The sequence below is a fragment of the Colossoma macropomum genome, unplaced genomic scaffold (assembly GCF_904425465.1).
Source record: "Colossoma macropomum unplaced genomic scaffold, Colossoma_macropomum, whole genome shotgun sequence".
Classification (NCBI taxonomy): Eukaryota; Metazoa; Chordata; class Actinopteri; order Characiformes; family Serrasalmidae; genus Colossoma; species Colossoma macropomum.
This window is the reverse complement of record NW_023496024.1, coordinates 72,831-86,365: the sequence shown is the minus strand read 5'-3', so window position 1 is coordinate 86,365 and position 13,535 is coordinate 72,831. Positions and strand designations below refer to the sequence as shown.

At 42.7% G+C, this 13,535-nt stretch overlaps 1 protein-coding gene across 1 annotated transcript; it reads left to right on the top strand.

The window, feature by feature from the left end:
* Positions 1-2,690: 2,690 nt before the first annotated feature.
* LOC118804053 (NACHT, LRR and PYD domains-containing protein 12-like) lies at positions 2,691-13,442 on the top strand. The gene is made up of 8 exons (XM_036564660.1): positions 2,691-2,811; positions 6,154-6,421; positions 7,198-7,263; positions 8,184-9,960; positions 10,611-10,784; positions 11,668-11,841; positions 12,044-12,090; positions 12,818-13,442. Exons 2-8 carry the CDS (start codon positions 6,154-6,156, stop codon positions 13,339-13,341), a joined length of 3,030 nt encoding a protein of 1,009 aa, XP_036420553.1. The 5' UTR covers positions 2,691-2,811; the 3' UTR covers positions 13,342-13,442.
* Positions 13,443-13,535: the final 93 nt, after the last annotated feature.

Sequence of the window (13,535 nt, the reverse complement as noted above, 5' to 3'; positions counted from 1 at the left end):
TTTGTGTATAAACTGTACTACAATCACTTAATGTATCATTTTGTGTCGTATTATTAATTTTATGCCTTTTATTAATAATTCTTTGGAACAAGTTTGTTGCTCTGTTTTTTGAAGGAAATCCAAAAACTCCTAGAAGAGAACTTTTCTGTTTGTCCTTCCGAGGTGGAGCCCAACATTTCAATCAGTGTTTGTGCAACGTCAGATTTTTAAGGTGGTCAGTTTTGTGATGAAAGTCGAGTTGATGTCGACTAATCGCTGATGACATCATGTACAAAACCAGGAGAAGGGAACGATCTGAAAAAAGCCACTTTAAAAATCTGACTGTGAAAATCTGTGATGAAGCCAAACCCCACAGGTCAGGGCGTGATGCACCATTTCCAGCTGGGGACGAGCTCTGTGATGTTGATCCAGTATGAATCTGCCTTGTCTGTAGTTTTTACAGTCTGCTCAGTAATAATTCCAGAGTGAATGACCTCCTGTAATTCTCCAAACTCAGAGCTCCTCAGTATCAGCAGTCCTGCTTGAATCCACATCTCAGCAACGTAATAAAACCTGAAGGTAGAAAACTGACGAGTCGCATCCTATTCGTCAGACTCTTGTCCAAATTCTCCCATCCACCTTAAGTGGTGCAGCACTTACATTCTGGCGTCTCGGTTACTGCTGGTGGAACGCGAGAATTCGGACAAGAAGCTGGTGAATAAAAAGCCAACTATAACTTCGTAGAAAACAGTGCCTCCCTTTATTTGCGAGGCTAACAGCTAAAACAGAGCTCGATTTGACCAAATTCCTTAATTCTCATGGCAAGATAAGGTGGAGGAATTACAACTACATTCAGATGTTCACTCATACATACTCATCTCTGTTCCAGCGTCTCACTGGAAGTAACCGCTGTAAAGTCGTCTTTCTGAAGGGGAAAACTGGAAGGTGATGGCCGAGACTTCTTAGAAAAATTTTTCTTCACTAGCCTAATGCTAGTCTGTTTGACATTTAGCCTCACAGTGTGTTGTCATTGTTGGGAAGTGTGGCTCCTGTCGCATAATACTGAGCTAAACATCTGTGTGTCTTGACTTCATTATTTTTAGTACCCCAAACACAACGCAATGTAAAGTTCTGAAGGCTTGGCAGAACCTGTTTAGGCCTAGTTACTTCTTCTAAGCTGCGGTTGGACAGTCAGTGTTTAACTGTGTGAATCAGTTCTCTGCAGCGCCACCCAGAGGCAGATCAGTGCTACAGAAGCTTGCCATTTCAAAGGTAAGTAGGCTAAAGTACAACACCATAACAGTGACATTCTTCTTGATCTCTCAGCAGCTTTTGACATGGTCAGCCATACAATCTTTCTGGACGTCCTCACCAACCTCAGAACCACTGGCTCTGCCTGGAAGTGGTTCAAGTCCTTTCTGGAGGGTCGGTGTTAGCAGGTAACATGGAGAGGGTCCTCTCCATGCAGCCTCTCCACTGGTGTCCCACAAGGCTTGGTGCTACTCATCCCTGCAACTACAGGTCCTCATCATGATCTCACCATCTCATTCGAGAATTCTCTGATTGTTCCGTCTGAAGATTCTGGATGGCCAGTTATCTTTCTCAGCTCAAATCACAAACCTGACTCACTATGCAGGTTTCTCCTGTACAACATCCAGAGGATTTTGGAAGTGGCCAGGGAGTGGAAGCATAAGGTGGGTGTTTCCAATAAAGTGGCCAGTTAGTGGAAGCATAAGGTGGGTGTTTCTAATAAAGTGGCCAGGGAGTGGAAGCACAAGGGGGGTGTTTCTAATAAAGTGGCCAGGGAATGGAAGCACAAGATAAGTGTTTCTAATAAACTGGCCAGTTAGTGGAAGCACATGGGGGGTGTTTCTAATAAAGTGACCAGGGAGCGGAAGCATAAGGTGGGTGTTTCTAATAAAGTGGCCAGGGAGTGGAAGCACAAGGGGGGGTGTTTCTAATAAAGTGGCCAGGGAATGGAAGCACAAGATAAGTGCTTCTAATAAACTGGCCAGTTAGTGGAAGCACATGGGGGGTGTTTCTAATAAAGTGGCCAGGGAGTGGAAGCATAAGGTGGGTGTTTCTAATAAAGTGGCCAGTTAGTGGAAGCATAAGGTGGGTGTTTCTAATAAAGTGGCCAGGGAGTGGAAGCACAAGGGGGGTGTTTCTAATAAAGTGGCCAGGGAATGGAAGCACAAGATAAGTGTTTCTAATAAACTGGCCAGTTAGTGGAAGCACATGGGGGTTGTTTCTAATAAAGTGGCCAGGGAGTGGAAGCACAAGGGGGGTGTTTCTAATAAAGTGGCCAGGGAATGGAAGCACAAGATAAGTGTTTCTAATAAACTGGCCAGTTAGTGGAAGCACATGGGGGTTGTTTCTAATAAAGTGACCAGGGAGTGGAAGCACATGGGGGTTGTTTCTAATAAAGTGGCCAGTGAGTGGAAGCACAAGGGGGGTGTTTCTAATAAAGTGGCCAGGAAACACAAGGCAGGTGGTGCTGTTTACTCCAGCTGAGACTGAACGGTCCCTCTGTGAGCTCTCATATTGCAGCACTACAGCAGAGCTTCCTCTGCTGAATCAAACTGAAACTGGTATGATTGAGGAGCCGCCCATGAACAGCCCACCGCTGTGTCAGCTCAGAGTTAATGTTCAGTGACGTGTGCGTGTGTGTGTGTGTGTGCGTGCGTGTGTGTGCGTGTGTGTGCGTGTGTGTGTGTGTGTGTTTTTTTACTGAAGGTCTGACGGAGGAGTTTCAGGAAGTGGACTGACTCTTCATGAAAGCTGTTGGGTTAAAACTTTCTGAACCTCCTCACAGACTCCTGAGACGGCGAGGTGAGTCAGATCTAATGCTTAATTCACCAGAACTGAGCATTAACTCTGAAATAGAAGAGTGCTGCGGTCAGTCAGAGAGAAAAGCTCTGGTGTACGAGGAGAACATGCACCTCAAAATGGTGAATGACCACATTCTCTCTCCGACTGGTAACAGCAGTGGAACCATTTTTGGCTCTAGAGTGGGACCCAGGAACTATTTGTGCCTTCCTTTCAAATACGTTCATTCTATTAGGAAACTAAAGATCAATCCACATGACGTTTATTCTAAACAGACTGCTCAAAAATTATGGTTCTTTAGTGGTTCTTTAGTAAAGATAATGGCTCTTAATAGGACCATGAACACTCTGCATGGTGAAATGGTTCTTCAGTTTGATAGAGAATGTGTTGTATATGGTTCTGTATAGCACAAAAAACGGTTTTGTTATTGTTACAAATTTGACATTGTAACAGTCAAAGAACCCTTTTTGGTGCTTTATAGAACCCTATACAGCACATTTAATCATGTAAATGGTTCTTTGGGTGTTTATGGTTCTATATAGAACCATTTTCTGTACTAAAGGTTCCTTGAAGAACCATCTTTTTTAAGTGAGAGAGAGAGAGAGACATTGGTCCACTGAAGAACAAAGGTTCTACTGTTTGAACATCAGACAGAAAATGATTTCTGAAAGAATTAAACCAAACCCGATAACAGAGAATGAAGAAACCTCAGCAGATGTTCTAGCTAACCAAGTCAGATACAGGAGAACCACAACAGATGACTGAAAGATGAAGTGACATAAAATCTGTAGGAAGTTGCGAAAGTTTAAGGAGTGAAAATCGAAGCGTCCTTTCGTTTCCTGGTAGGTGAAACTTGACTGTGTGACTCTTAAATCGAGCAGCTGAACTTGAGTTTGTGTCTCTGAATCTTGAAACGGGTTGTTTTGGTAAAAGACAGACGGTACACACTGGTCCTGTATCTAAAGTAGCTTGTTTTACCAGTAAATTACTCAGTTTTAGGATTTTCTGACTAACTGAGGTTTAAAAGACAAATTCATGATCAGTTTAGGAGTAAACCAAAGATAGAAACTAGTACATACCTTTTAGAGCAAGATCATTAATCTCATATTTCTGATCAGATCTAAGATTTTAAGAACAGTCTGCAGTAGAATGTTGTTTTCTTTTGGGTAAGTTATTCTTCTTTTCAGATCGTCATCGTTTGCGCAGTTCCTTCGTACGTGCCTGAGTTCATGACCCCATCAGTTAACACAAGCTCAGCCGTAGCCCTGTGAGAAGAACAGCTCCAGACTTTAAGGTTCCCACCGCTGAGCGTTATAGAACCCTCAGCGCAGTGTGGATGGATGTTCTTCCCCTGGATTTCTCTCAAACCAACATTATTTAATCAAAGTAATAAGTCATGAGAGGCCGTGCGTTACAGTGGTTTTATCATGGTTCTAAGGCCTGACAGGAAGCGGAGTAAAACCCCCTTCCCTGAGATAAAATCACTGTAATGTGCAGCCTCAAGTGGCTTACTGCTCCTATAAAATAGTGGCCAACATAAAATCTAATAATATACACAGATTATTAGTAAATAATTTAAGTTATTATTAACAATATTTGACATAGACAAGTATTCCACCAAAAAAAAATTTAGTTCCTTTAGAGGTTGGTATCGTCGCCAAGCAACCATGGACCACTGAATGAGGAGAACATTTGGTCGCCCATTGCTGTGCCCTGCGGTCATTTCATGAACTTTTTGACTTTTTGTCGTATAACAATGAACATATGACAACACAGCACTGTTTTGCCCTCTTCTCACGCTGAGGCTGAATCTCAGACGGCTCCCTGCTCCCTACATAGTGCACTACGTAGGAGTTTAAATACTGGATCCTGCAGCCCAACAGAGCAAAATACAGCTAAGAAACAGTCTTTTGGGATTCAGACTCATCCACACTTGATACATGATGCGCTGTTTGGCTGTAGAGGCTAGAACGTCTAAGCTTTCATAGCTCATAGCTTTCATATTTAGGGAGTATGGAGATGTTTGGGATTCAGTCTGGGTTTGATGCACTTCTGACTGAAACACAAACATTTGAAGCGTGTGAAACTTTTATACTGCAGCTTTACAGTTAATTATACCGTAAGTACTTTAATTCAAGCCTGTGATATTAATGATGGAGTTGTTTAGCATTAGCAACAGAACCGAGCAGCATTAAAGTCAAAGATTATTCATTAACAGCACAGGGATTTCTCATGGCGCAGTGACACAGAGTTCAGCTGTTGTGAGGCGGTCAGTGTACATATATCGAACACTTCACAATGGCTTTGAACGCTGCTCAGCCAATCAGAATTCAGGACTGGAACTATCTATTATACAATAAACATATTATAGAAATTAAAGAACTTCTTTGAAGTTGACCAATGGATAAAAGGTTCAAATACTTTTTGGGGCCACTTTATTTAGAGCCAATTTTTCGTTCAATATATATTATAGTTCATTTAATATATATCGATGTTCACTTAATATATGTTAAAGTTCATTGTATGAATATCGGTGTTCATTCTCTATAATAAAGACAGTCAAGTCACATTATTATGACCACCAGCTAATATCCCGAGTAACCGCTGTGTCCAGCATGGACAGCAGCTAGACGGGCTGGGAGTAACTCAATAAGGTCCTGGTAGGTTGTCACAGGTATGTGGAGCCAGGCTGACTGCAGTGCATCCCACAGCTGCTGGAGGGGGCGTGAGGGAGAATCCATGCAGTGAACACACCGGTCGAGGTGGTCCCACAGGGACAATCAGCATGTATGGGTGTTCGTGATCTGCAAGAATGGATTCATACCCAAATCGGTTGATAGTGCCTTCCACATAGATGAGTGGGCCCAGAGAATGCCACGAAAACCTTCCCCAGACCGAAAGTAGGAAGTGGTCATAATGATGTGACTCGACTATGTATGTTGAATGATTGATATATCGCTGTTGTTGGAACAAAATCTTGTATCTCCATTTTTGTTGTTTTTCAGTTTTTGACATAATTTGAAAATATCTCTTGTTCTTTAAGTTGTTTGTGAATTTCATGATGAATGGACCAAAAGAAACAGCCCAGACATACTCTGAAAAAAAGTCTGGTTCCATTGACTTACATTAACAGTAAAGTATGTTTTTTCCTTCTCCTGTAAAGTTGTCATTTTGGAGATATGAGGTTTTGTTCTGACAGCAGTGATATATCAATTATCAGTATTTATTGATTATCTTCAATAATTTCAAAGCATTTCAAAGCTTGAATACATGTAATTCTAACTCTGTATGAACAATTACAGTGGTGGTTTATCAATGATCTATAATAGAAAATGTTTGTTTCAGATGAGTCTTGTCAGTGAGCACCTTCTGGCCACACTACAGGATCTGGGAGAAAAAGACCTGAAGTCGTTTAAATGGAACCTGAACAAAGGTGTAGGATGTGTCCAGCGCATCCTATGGAGCCAGCTGGAAAAAGCAGACAGTTTAGACATTGTGACTGCAATGGTGCAGACATATGGCCAGGATGGAGCTGTGGAGACCACACTGACCATCCTAAAGAAGATAAACCAGAACGAACTGGCTAAGGAACTGAGGAGCAAGGTCTCAGAAGGTAAAGTGACAGAAATAGCTTTCTTTAGACTTCTGAAAGTAGCACATCATGGGTATATTTTCTCGGTGTATGTTAACACCACAGAGGTCTTATAGGACACAGAGCAAGTCACTGGCATTGGCATTAGCTCAATTCCTTTCAGTGGGATTACTCAGTAGTCTTGGTGTCTCAGACCCTGCAAGCTTTGCTTCATGGGCATGCTTTATTTTCAAGCACCAAAATTTGAGCTAAAGACATGACTTTTGCATTTGATGCGACTGACCACATTAGAATTGCAGAGGAATTATGTAAGTTGATGATTAAGTAATGTGAAACTATATAAGTTGATTAGCTGATGGCACCATCTTCAGCCTAGTCAAGGCAACAACCAAGCTTCATGCTTATGCATGACTAATAACAAAGAAGCCAAGAGACATTGAAAAATCAAACTGTTAGATGTTTTAAGTTCTCCAAAAACAAACTATTACCATATAGACATTGGTAAAGAGCATGGTTTGTCAGAAAAGATGGACATGTTGATTGGAAGTGTATGGAGAATCATAGTTACCAGGCAGGATTCCATTTGGCCACTAGACCTACCTGGGCACCGACAACAAGCTGAACCCTGCTCACCAACAGTTGCCGAAGAAGCACTGTTGACCACAAAATTGCCATTTCTAACACTGTATTAACTGTATATGGAGAGACATTTATAGTGAGATCAGCTCACAAATTACAGCATTTCATCTGGCACTGATATCCATTTTAACCCCTGATTTCACTCTTCTCTTTTTCAGCAATTTGTTCCAGTACCAGCCCAGCTCAACCCGGGGGCTCTGCTAATCCTCCTGCTTCTATCAAAGGTAAACATGTACATTGGCATCCCAGTGCCCAGTGTTCTGAGACTCGTGGACCTGGTTTCCTGGTCAGGGATTAAGTCTACATTTTCCACTACATTGAGAATCTCCTTTCAGAATGTTGTACAGTCCAGGACCAGGCCTAATTTCTTTTTGAGAAACCTGCCTATGATGTTCTACATTTGCTCTAATGAACACTACATCGCTATACAGCTAAGTTTCCAAATCCCACTCATAAGGGAGCTTACTCTGTCCTGATCATTTTAGAGTTTTCCTGCTGTAACTACTCTGTTGTAGGCAGGTCAAAGGCTTTATTGAGCTGATGAGCAGATTCAGGTGTGTCGGAAGTTGGAAAAGCACAAGGTCTGGTTTCCTGGACAGTAATTAAGCATAGGCAATTGTAACGATTTTAGAAGGGTGGGAGATGTGAGGACACCGGGAGCAGGGTGAGGAGACACAGACTTTCCTTTTATTCTGAGTACAAGGAAAACATCGATCAGCTTTTCAGCTTGCATACAAATTGCTCAGCGCATTGCTAGCCAGCACAGACATCTGTTAGCTGACGTAACAGAACTGGCGGTCAGTGTTCACGTCCAAGCATATTGTGCTGTCCAATGATGTTGTCTTAGGGGCAATTTGAAAAAAATGCAGTGGCTGGCTTTACATGGCTCAGAGAAAGCTTGTGCTATCCTTCACCCTGCTAGCACTGGTAGCATGTGATTGGATGAGACCTAGCTAGTGGGTGGAATAGTTAAATTTGGGGAGCCAAAAAATGTTTATTATTCTAGGTTTATGGGCAACGCCATGAAAGACTTCTGTATGTGAATCAGTGTCATAGGCTGACAGACAGATGAAAAAAGTCACACTTGTCGATAACAGTTTGTTGAACATTTGTTTACAAGCATTTTTGTGTTTTTGTTCCACAGATGCACACAGACAAGCAGAAAGCCAGAACCTGAAGTCTAAGTTCAAACGTAGCTTTGAGACATTGTATGAAGGAACAACAGCAAAGGGCGGCCATGTGTGCTTGAATGAGGTTTACACAGAGCTCTACGCAGTGGAGGGCTGGACAGGAGGAGTGAGCACCGAGCATGAAGTCATAAACATTGAGGCAGAATCCTGGAGATGTTGCACTGAAGACACTCCAATCAATTTCAGTAAACTTTTCCAATCTGAGTCCAAGGTGTTGACAATAGGAATAGCTGGAGTAGGTAAAACTATCGCTGTTCAGAAGTTTGTCCTAGACTGGGCAGAAGAAAAGTGCAATCAAGATGTGGAGTTTATTTTTCTTATTCCTTTCCGGGAGCTGAACCCTATTAAAGATGAAGAGTACAGCTTCCAACAGCTTCTACTTTACTTCCATCCAGAACTCAAACATCTGACAGAAACCGGGGTTTTTGATGATGAATGCAGGAGTCTCTTCATCTTTGATGGACTGGATGAGTTCAGAGTTCCGCTAAACTTTAATCAGAAAAGACTGTCAGGTGTAACAGAGAAAGCTACAGTTGACATGTTGCTAACGAACCTTATCAAGGGTCACCTGCTTCCTTCTGCTCTCATCTGGATAACATCCCGACCTGCAACAGCAGATCAGATCCCCTTGGAGAACATTAACCTGGTGACAGAAGTACGAGGGTTTAGTGACTTGCAGAAAGACGAATACTTCAGGAGGACACTCAAAGATGAGCATCAGGCCAGAAGAATCATCTTACATGTTAAAGGTTCCAAAAGTCTCCACATTATGTGCCACATACCAGTCTTCTGCTGGATGATGGCCACTGTTTTTCAGCGACTTCTAGACAGAAAACAGAGGAAAGAATTCCCTAAAACACTAACTGAGATGTACACAAACTTCCTCCTCATCCAGGCCAACATGAAAAGCCAGAAATATGACAAATCACATGAGAAAGACACAAGGAAACTTCTGAAATCCAACAGAGAAGTGATTATACAACTTGCTGAGCTGGCCTTCAAGCAGCTTGTGGAGGGCAATGTAATATTTTATGAAGAAGACCTGAAAGAGTGTGGGATCGAAATCAACGAGCCCTCAATGTACTATGGGATTTGCTCAGAATTCTTTTTGGAGGAATCTATCCTTTACCAAAGGAAGGTCTACTGCTTTGTGCATTTGAGTTTCCAGGAGTTTCTGGCTGCCTTCTATGTGTTTTACTGCTATGTCAGCAAGAACATGAAGCCACTTCAAATTTTGAAAAAAAAGAAGTGGCCTGAAGAAGTTCCTCTCCATGAGTTACTATGCAGAATAGTGGAAATAAACCTGTGGAGCAAAACTGGACGTCTAGATCTTTTCCTCCGTTTCCTGGTGGGTCTTTCTTTGGAGTCCAATCAGAGACTCTTACAAGGCCTCCTGACACATGTAGAGCCCAGTGCAGAAAGCATCAAGAGAACAGCCCAGTTCTTCAAAGACAAAATCCAAACAGAGGACCTCCCTGCTGACAGATCCATCAACTTGATTCTCTGTCTACTAGAGATGAACGATCATTCTCTTTACAGTGAGATCCAAGAGTTTCTCAGTTCAGCCAAGCACTCTGAGAAGAAGCTTAATACTGCACACTGCTCAGCTATTGCCTACGTACTGCAGATGTCTGAGGATGTGCTGGATGAACTTGACCTAAAGAAATACAGTGCATCACTGGAGGGTTGTATGAGGCTGATCCCAGCTGTGGGGAACTGCAGGAAAGCCCTGTAAGTGTGACCCAATGACTGTTAACGCTGTAAGACCAGAATTGATGGCACCAGTGGCAAATCTAGAAAATTTTACCAGGGGTGGCAACGGGGTGGTAGGCAGTTTTGGCAGGGTGGCAGTGTGAATGTGCAAGCAGGGCGGTTGTCGGGAGGTTGGACAGCTGGTCCATAGATCGCCGATAGCGAAACGCCCCACAGCAAGGTGGAAGCCAGTGACGTGGCAGAAATTTTGGGGTGGCATCTAGGGAGGCCAGTCAGATTTCAGGGAGGGACCCCTTTAAAACCACACATGAATGGCAGAAGACACATTCACAACATTTTGTCTGCATATCAGGGGAAGCTTCCATTCCTTGTCAGCTACATTAGTGTTGTAGCTCCAGTGCAGAATTAAAGAAGACATCAGACATCAAACTTGTTGATCGACTACATTTTATAGAACAGTTCCTTTAAACACAAGTTTTCTGATGATATATGTTATTGTATGACACTTCACATCTGGTGAACCTACATTGCTCACCACTGCTAACAGTCAGGTTTTCCTCGTTGAGATTATTTTGAAGCAAACATCCTGTTATGCCTGTGTTTATATATTATTCCATGTGCTCTGAATTTACTATTGACCCCGTACTGTGTTGTCTATCTCCTTACAGCCTTGCTTGCTGCAGTCTCACAGAGTGGTCCTGTGATGGCTTGACATCTGCATTACAAAAAGTGAACTCACCACTGAGAGAGCTGGACCTGACCAACAATGACCTGCAGGATTCAGGAGTGAAACTGCTCTCTGCGGCGCTGGAGAGTACACATTGCAAACTGGAGATACTCAGGTGATGCAATAGTCAAAGTTATGATGTCTGTAATGAAGAAGAGTGTGAAAGAAATGGATGTATGCAATGATTCTTTTGTGTAAATTACAGCAGGCATGAGAAAAAATAAGAAGGCCAGATCAGGGAAAGAGATTGATGCAAGATCAGGGACAGAGATTTGATGCTCCTGCGTAGCTTGATGTTTCTGTTTTGTAGTGTTTGGTGTTTTGGTATTGAAGGGTTTGATGTTTCTGTCTTGCCGAGTTTGGTGTTTTTGTTCTGCATGGTTTGATATTTGTGTTCTGCAGGATTTGATGTTTTTGTCCTACAGGGTTTGATGTTTCTATCCTGCAGGCTTTGATGTTTCTGTCCTGCAGGGTTTGATGTTTCTATCCTGCAGGCTTTGATGTTTCTGTCCTGCAGGGTTTGATGTTTCTATCCTGCAGGCTTTGATGTTTCTGTCCTGCAGGGTTTGATGTTTCTATCCTGCAGGCTTTAATGTTTCTGTCCTGCAGGGTTTGATGTTTCCATCCTGCAGGCTTTAATGTTTTTATCCTGCAGGGTTTGATGTTTCCATCCTGCAGGCTTTAATGTTTTTGTTCTGCAGGGTTTGGTGTTTTTGTTCTGCATGGTTTGATATTTTTGTCCTGCAGGCTTTGATGTTTCTGTCCTGCAGGGTTTGATATTTTTGTCCTGCAGGCTTTGATGTTTCTGTCCTGCAGGGCTTGATGTTTTTGTTCTGCAGGGTTTGATGTTTTTGTCCTGCAGGGTTTGATGTTTCTGTCCTGCAGGGTTTGATGTTTCTATCCTGAAGGCTTTAATGTTTTTGTCTTGCAGGGTTTGATGTTTTTGTCCTGCAGGGTTTGATGTTTCTTTCTCCCTCTTTGTCTTTCTCTTTCTGCAGATTGTCTGGCTGTATGATCACAGACAAAGGCTTTTCTTCTCTGGCTTCAGCTCTGAACACAAACCCCTCTTACCTGAGAGAGCTGGACATGAGCTACAACAATCCAGGAGAATCAGGACTTAGGCTGCTCACTGATCTTCTGAAAGATCCACAATGCAAACTGGAGAAACTCAAGTACACAAATCATAGTGCTAAAAAAGAGTGCAGTAAACTTCCATAACGATATACCTTTTAGTAAATTAAATATAAAATGTTAAAATGTATATAAAATATAAAATGTTTATACATAAAAAGTAGACATCTCCTCAGTGTGGCAGTTCAGAGTTTCCTGTTGACTTTGTTCTTTTTCTGTTCGTGTTTTCATTTCTGTTTTTAGTGTGGATCATGGAGGAGAGTTCAGGATTAAACCAGGACTCAGAAAGTGTAAGTACACACACACACACACAAACATTTGTCACATACTCACCTACTGTCCACTTCATTACAAACATCTACCTTGTAGCTCCACTTTGTTGTTGTGTACATCTCTTGATGTACAGTTTGTGTTAGTCATCCTCCAGCCCTTTATCAGGGGTCAGTTTGCTGGATGTTTTTGTGTTTTGGCTGTCCACTCTCAGCCTAGCAGACACATCTTGTCAGTGTAACTGCAGTGCTGAGAAGGATCCACCACCTAAGAAATATTTGGACAGCATTGAGCCTGTGGTCAGAAACTGACCAATGATGAATGGAGTAGAAGATGACTGACACAAACTGTACCTCAACAGATGTGCACAACAACAAAGTGGAGCTACAAGGTAGATGTTTCTAATAAAGTGGCCAGTTAGTGGAAGTACAAGGTAGGTGTTTCTAATAAAGCAGCCAGTTAGTGGAAGTACAAGGTAGGTGTTTCTAATAAAGCGGCCAGTTAGTGGAAGTACAAGGTAGGTGTTTCTAATAAAGTGGTCAGTGAGTGGAAGCACAAGATGGGTGTTTCTAATAAAGTGTCCAGTTAGCGGAAGCACAAGGTGGGTGTTTCTAATGAAGTGGCCAGTGAATAAAAGCACAAGGTGGGTGTTTCTAATAAAGTGTCCAGTTAGTGGAGGCACAAGGTGGGTGTTTCTAATGAAGTGGCCATTGAGTGATCTTCTCTGATGTGTCCTGTTTTGTCCAGATGCCTGTTATCTCACCCTGGACCTGAACTCTGTGAACCCTCACCTGTCTCTGTCTGAGGGGAACAGAAAGGCATTGTGGGTCAGAGAGCAGCAGGGGTATCCCCATCACCCAGAGAGATTTGACCAGTTCTACCAGGTGGTCAGTGTGGAGGGTCTGAGTGGACGCTGTTACTGGGAGGTGGAGTGGAGCGAGAGGGCGACTGTAGCCGTGACGTATAGAGGAATCGACAGGAAAGCAGGAGGTTCGTGGTTTGGACACAATGAAAAGTCCTGGAGCCTCTACTGCACCGGTCACTCTTACACAGCCCGGCACGGCGGAACTGAGGTTCCAGCCTCGTCTCCGCTCTCCAGCAGGGTGGGCGTCTATCTGGACTGGCCGAACGGGACTCTGTCCTTCTACAGCGTCTCCTCAAACCTTAAGCTGAACCACATACATACGTTCCACTGTCGGTTCTCCGAGCCCATCTACGCAGGGTTTGGGGTTGATCCTGGATCCTCTGTCACTCTGGCTAACGTAGAGTAACGTACAGTACAAACTTGCCTACTAATAAAAGCACACATGCATTAACGTAATTATAGTGCATTGCAGATGTTTCTATATTTGTAATAAAACTTTTTCATGTTGTTTTTGGTATGAATTAAGTTTGTTATTGAGTATATATAATAATAATACACTGTACACTATAAGTTGCACTACTTGTAATTTTTCTCACAGAT